Source organism: Corylus avellana, chromosome 5 (assembly GCF_965113065.1).
Source record: "Corylus avellana chromosome 5, dhCorAvel1.hap1.2, whole genome shotgun sequence".
Lineage (NCBI taxonomy): Eukaryota > Viridiplantae > Streptophyta > Magnoliopsida > Fagales > Betulaceae > Corylus > Corylus avellana.
In genome coordinates, this window is record NC_142494.1 from 5,275,366 (window position 1) to 5,281,365 (window position 6,000).

Genomic DNA, 6,000 nt, shown 5'->3' on the forward strand with positions numbered 1-6,000 from the left:
TTTCAATGTTCTAATACACGGGGAGGCCAGCTACAAGAGAAAATGTAGAGAGCAGATTAAAAGAGGCTGTTCAAGTTCTAAAAGCGGCAACAAATGGTCAAGTTTAGGAACTAGGAAGCCAAGCTCGAGCATGGATCCCATATGGAAATACAGGAACGCAAATCTTCACAGCCAATGAATGACAAATCTCTAACCCAAGGGAAGTGTGGTAATAAGGAAAATTGAGTCCGATTGTTATCGCAAGGTTGAATATTGTAGAGGTTGTGGGCTGTCAACTCTCCATGCTTTCTTCCTATTATTACATGATTTCTTCCTCATAAAGATTGATATAGAATCTATAGAGCCAAAGAATTCATCTTGGCCAGAGGTTTTTTCAATTGTAGGAGCCAAGGATCTAGCTAGGTGTTGGTCACAACTATCTTGACCTGGAAAAGTTCTAGTCACTCTATTCTCTAAACTAACTAGTCAAAACTATAAATGGAGCTCTTTAGAATAACTCAATCTCAGACTTAATACATATCTATACATATTTTTTTGCTTCTCTTTGAGCTTAAATGCTGTATTTGCTGCAGTCAATGGACTTGTTTGCATGTAGTGTAGATTACTTTATGTTAGTGTCACCTATAACTTCTTATGACATTCATTTGTTTTGTCGATAAGTTAACCATTGTCAGCTTTGCTATATGCTTTTTGGTTGCCTAGCAATGTGTCATAAAAGATGACTGCAGCAAATACAGCGTACATCTATACAATCATGAACCAAATCAATGGTTTGGTTGCTGAATATGATTCCACTTCCGATAAGTCTTCATCTGAGCTTTACTGCCTTCTTTATCTTAGCTTTGAAATAGAAATAAAAACAGAAAAGACAAAAGATGAAACCATTTCATGATTCATAAGAATGAAGACAAAATCGTATGGTTCCTTGTAAAATTGCAGAACATTGATATATAGTTTTTTTTTCATAATATGTTGTTCCCATATATATGGGACCAATCTTTTTTCACCAAAATGCTTAGATATATGGGACCAATCAGTAATCCAATCACCTCTGTAATCCAATCCCCTTCCCACAAACATATATAAATGACAAAGCCCATATAAAACGGATAGCAGCAGCTAATGTGGATGTCATATATATATATATATATATATGTGTGTGTGTGTGTGTGTGTGTGTGTGTGTGTGTGTGTTACAAACTTGTCTCAACTTCAACAATGCTTAGAAAAGTAGACGCTACTATTCCGCATAATAACGAATCTTAAGTGCTTAAAAAAACATTGCTAATATTTCTTAATTCGAGTATTAAAAACCTCTATTTCAATTGGTCTTAGTGCTACAATTTATGAAGGGCCACTTGAGGTTTGTCATGGCAAGCCCATTCGGCCTTTGGGTCCAACTAGGCCCATTTACCTTTTTGAGTTAAGTTATGGTCATTGGAAGATGAGGACATGTTTAGAGTATTATAATTTTTATTATAAATTTATGGAACGGTTTATATTTTAAGAAAATAAATATTATGTAGGTTATCATGTTATGACCGTCTATATTTTAATAGATAACATAATAAATATTATGAAAATTATTAGGCTAATATATGTGAACTTCCCACATAAAATTCTACATTTTAGTAATAAGAAAAAATCTTATCTCTCCAAAATGTTTTATGATAAAGAAATGTTACATTTCATTATGATGTTCTCTTAATGTTTTATTGATAGTAAAAAATAAAAATAAAAAACTTATTTATCGATTTCTCAAAAATAAATAAATAAATAAATAAAATTCATGTATGATTAAGAGAACCAGAAAAAAATAGGAGTATTCCTCTTTATGATATAAGCATAATGCAGGGATTAAGACAAAAAAAAAAATAGGTTTGATTAAGATCCATTCTCTTTATATTAGTATTGAAACAAACGAGGCTTTTGGATTTGGATGGGGGTGATGTGACATTCAATGATATCAGTAAGCATTTAAAGCAAATGACTTTAATGAGACAAAGCATAATTATCAGATATTCCGTATGGATTAGGTGGATATATTTATAGAATAAAAGTTTGAGCAAAATGGATGAAAAGGTAGATTATAAAAAGGTCAAAAAAATAAAAATTAAAAATTAAAACATGTAAACGTGTATGGTGATCAACGCCACAAAGATGTCAGTTTCATTGCAGAAACTAACATCTTTTTTAAGCTTCAATGAAGACAGAGGTAAAATTTATAGAATGAAACCATGTGTAATTATAAAATTACAAATATCCGTTTTATATGGGCTTTGTCGTTTAATATCAAACCATTCCATAAACTGCAAATTATATATATGTCACGCATGAAAGAAGATGACATCTTTTACAACTACAAATGAAAGATGTCAGTTTCTTGCACAAGATGACATCCAATGATTTAATGTCATAACCCTTATGTATCTTAGATGTTGGTAAATAGTTCCAAGTTTAATAGTTTCATATTATAGAGGTAACGTTTATCTTCTCTAAACATGCTTGTGATTAAATGTAGGGAAATAGTAACTTGTGATAGTGACATCGAGATGGATAAGAGTTGGATGCAAGAACCTATTCGACGTTCAGATCGATATCTAAAAGGACTTGAAGAATTCTTTACAATGGCACGTCCATGTGTGGATGTAAATGGTATTATGAGGTGTCCATGTCGTGATTGTGCAAATCGATATTTTCGTCATATTGAATTGGTGGAGAGTCACTTGTATCTACATGGAATTGATTGCACATACACTCGATGGATATTTCATGGGGAAGAAGATCCGTGTAATATAAACGTGACTGCCAACTTACACACTAATACAAATGCGAGGATAGAGGAGGTTGATGAGATCGAAGAATTGTTAGGCGATGTTCAAATGGGGACATTTTTGGAAGCCAACATAGGTGAATCCTCTACTAGTCGGGGTCCAACAACTGACAATCACGAACATAGAACCGGTTTTGGTCGATTATGGGAAGATGGCATGGGTGAACTTTATACAGGCTGTGATAAATTTACAAAAGTAGCTTTTATTTTGAAGATGCTTAATATAAAGACGATTTGCAACATAAGTAACAAGGCATTCGATATGATTATTAAGTTGATAAAGGAGGCCTTTCCTGATGGAGAGACTTTGCCATGCTCCTACCGAGCAGCAAAGCGATATTGCCGGGACTTGAGTTTTGGTTATGAGTCTATACATGCATGCTAGAATGATTGTGTGCTTTTTTGGAAGGAACATACTGGTAAAGTACAATGCCCAACATGCAACACTTCAAGATGGAGTTGTGTTAGGGGTAGCGGCAAGAAAATTCCTCAAAAGGTCTTGCGGTATTTCCCAATAAAGCTGAGGTTGCAACGATTGTTCATGTCGAAAGATATGGCCAAAAATATGAGGTGGCACAAAGATGAACGAAAAGATGACGGCAACACTCTAGGACACCCAGCCGATGGTCTTGCATGGAAAGAGTTTGATAAAGAACATGAATGGTTTGCTCGTGATTCCCGCAACGTGCGACTTGGTTTGGCAAGTGATGGTTTCAACCCATTTGGTAATATGAGTACCACATATAGCATATGGCCAGTAGTATTAATGCCGTACAATTTACCTCAATGGATGTGTATGAAAGATCCAAATATGATATTGTCCTTAATTATCCCTGGTCGCACTGCACCTAGAAACGACATTGATGTGTATTTGCGGCTTTTGGTTGATGATTTGCATGAATTATGGAATGAAGGTGTAACCACTTACGATTCTTTGACTAAAGAGACATTTCAGTTGCATGCAGCGTTACTATGGACCATAAACGATTTTCTCGCGTATGAAAACTTGTCTGGTTATTCTACGAAGGGAAAACTGGCATGTCCGGTATGTAACAAGGATACAATGTCTTATAGGTTGAAGTATGGGTCTAAAGAGTGTTACATGTGTCATCGTAGGTGGCTTCCTCAAGACCATGTGTGGCGACAAGAAAGAGAATTGTTCGATGGTACAGAGGAACATAGATTGGAACCTGAAGAAATGTCCAAAGATCAACTGTTGCAACAACTAATACATGTTGAACATGTGCAGTTTGGGAAACATATTGGGAACAAGAGAAAGCATCGCACAAGTGATGGTGATATAAATGTGTTGAATTGGAGAAAGAAAAATATTTTCTTTAAGTTGCCTTATTGGTCAACATTGAAATTACGACACAATTTAGATGTCATGCACATTGAGAAGAACATATGTGATAGTATCTTGGGTACATTGATGAATATTCCTGGGAAGACAAAGGACACAGCCAACGCACGAAGAGATTTACGTGAGATGGGTATACGTAAAGAATTGCACTTGCAGACAAATGGTGCAACCACCAAGATGCCAGTTGCGGCGTACACTTTGACAAGAAATGAGAAAAAACAGTTATGTGAATGGCTGAAATGTGTAAAATTTCCTGATGGGTATGCGTCTAACATTGGTCGATGTGTGAACAAGCTTCCTGGCAGGATATCGGGAATGAAAAGCCATGATTGTCATGTTTTCTTACAGCGCTTACTTCCTGCGATCCGTGGAAAATTAACGCCTGAAATAGAAAAAACATTGATTGAGATGAGTAATTTTTTTACGCAGTTGTGTGCACGGACATTAAAAGTAGATATCTTGAAGCAAATGAAGGTCGACATTGTTGTGATTCTATGCAAGATGGAACAAATATTTCCACCAGCATTTTTTGATATTATGGTCCATCTAGTGGTTTATTTACCTCGAGAGGCTGAGCTTGGGGGACCGGTACAAAACCGTTGGATGTATCCAATGGAAAGGACACTTGGTAAACATAAGAGGAAGGTGCGAAACAAAGCGCGACCGGAGGCTTCAATTGTTGAGGCTTATTTAGTTGATGAGTGTTTGACGTTTTGCTCCATGTATCTTCGTGGGATTGAGACAAGATGGAGCCGTGAAGAGCGAAATGCTGATGGCTGTATGGAAGAAAAGGAACAAGGCCTCGATGTGTTCTTTCAGCGAGTTCGACCATTGGGTGCGGCAAAATATATGACACTTGATGAGAACATTTTTGTGAGGACTCGATGGTATGTACTTAGCAATTGTAAGGAAACAGCTTCATACTTGCAGTAAGTGTATAATTGTGGGTTCCTTATCCGATTCTCTTTTGTTTAATCATGACACTAGATGATTACTAACGACATACACTTTTCTACGCAGTAAACACTATTAGATGATCGAACGGGGAGGTGGCCATGACATTGAGAAGAAGCATGAGGCCACATTTGAGCGCTGGTTTCGAGATAATATATACAGTGGTGGGCGTAATGCAGAAAATGTCCTAGAACAATTATATCATCTTTCACTCGGGCCTGATCGTCAAGTTAGATCGTATAGAGGTTGCATTGTGAATAGGGTTAGGTTCCACACAAAAGAATGTGCAGAAACTCGTACTACCCAGAGTAGTGGTACTGTTGTGAAAGGTGGGTACAACACGTCAGACGATGAGTACTATGGTGAGTTGAAGAGCATTTTTGAGTTTTGTTACCCTGGCCGAAATCGGGTGTATCTATTTGAGTGCGATTGGTGGGACACTGGGAGTAATACGCGGGGAATAAGAAAGGAGCAAGGTTTTACAATTGTGAATACCTCTCGTAAATGGTATGAGTCCGACCCGTTCATATTAGCATGCCAAGCTGCGCAAGTGTTTTACTTGAGTGATCCTAAATTGGGTGGCAGTTGGAAAGTAGCACAAACGCTGACCAATAGAAACACATACTATAATCCAACAGTGGTAGGGGAAGATAATGAGAATGGTGACCAAGGAACCAACAATGGGGTATACCAGGAAAATGAATGTGTTGGGGGTAATATTGCAATTGTTGAAAACTCTACTATGTTACGTAGAGATGATTCGACAATACCTATTGACAAATTATATGTGCAACTTGATGCAAGCATGTTCATTGACGATAACTCTTCGATTGAGGAGCACAATACTAACT

At 36.8% G+C, this 6,000-nt stretch overlaps 1 protein-coding gene across 1 annotated transcript; it reads left to right on the forward strand.

The window, feature by feature from the left end:
* Positions 1-3,846: 3,846 nt before the first annotated feature.
* On the forward strand, positions 3,847-5,128 carry LOC148585270 (uncharacterized). Its single transcript, XM_088517000.1, has one exon. It carries the CDS (start codon positions 3,896-3,898, stop codon positions 5,126-5,128), a length of 1,233 nt encoding a protein of 410 aa, XP_088373126.1. The 5' UTR covers positions 3,847-3,895.
* Positions 5,129-6,000: the final 872 nt, after the last annotated feature.

Coding starts and splice junctions, on each gene's coding strand:
- LOC148585270 (XM_088517000.1), top strand. CDS start 3,896: ATGTCTTATAGGTTGAAGTATGGGTCTAAAGAGTGTTACATGTGTCAT.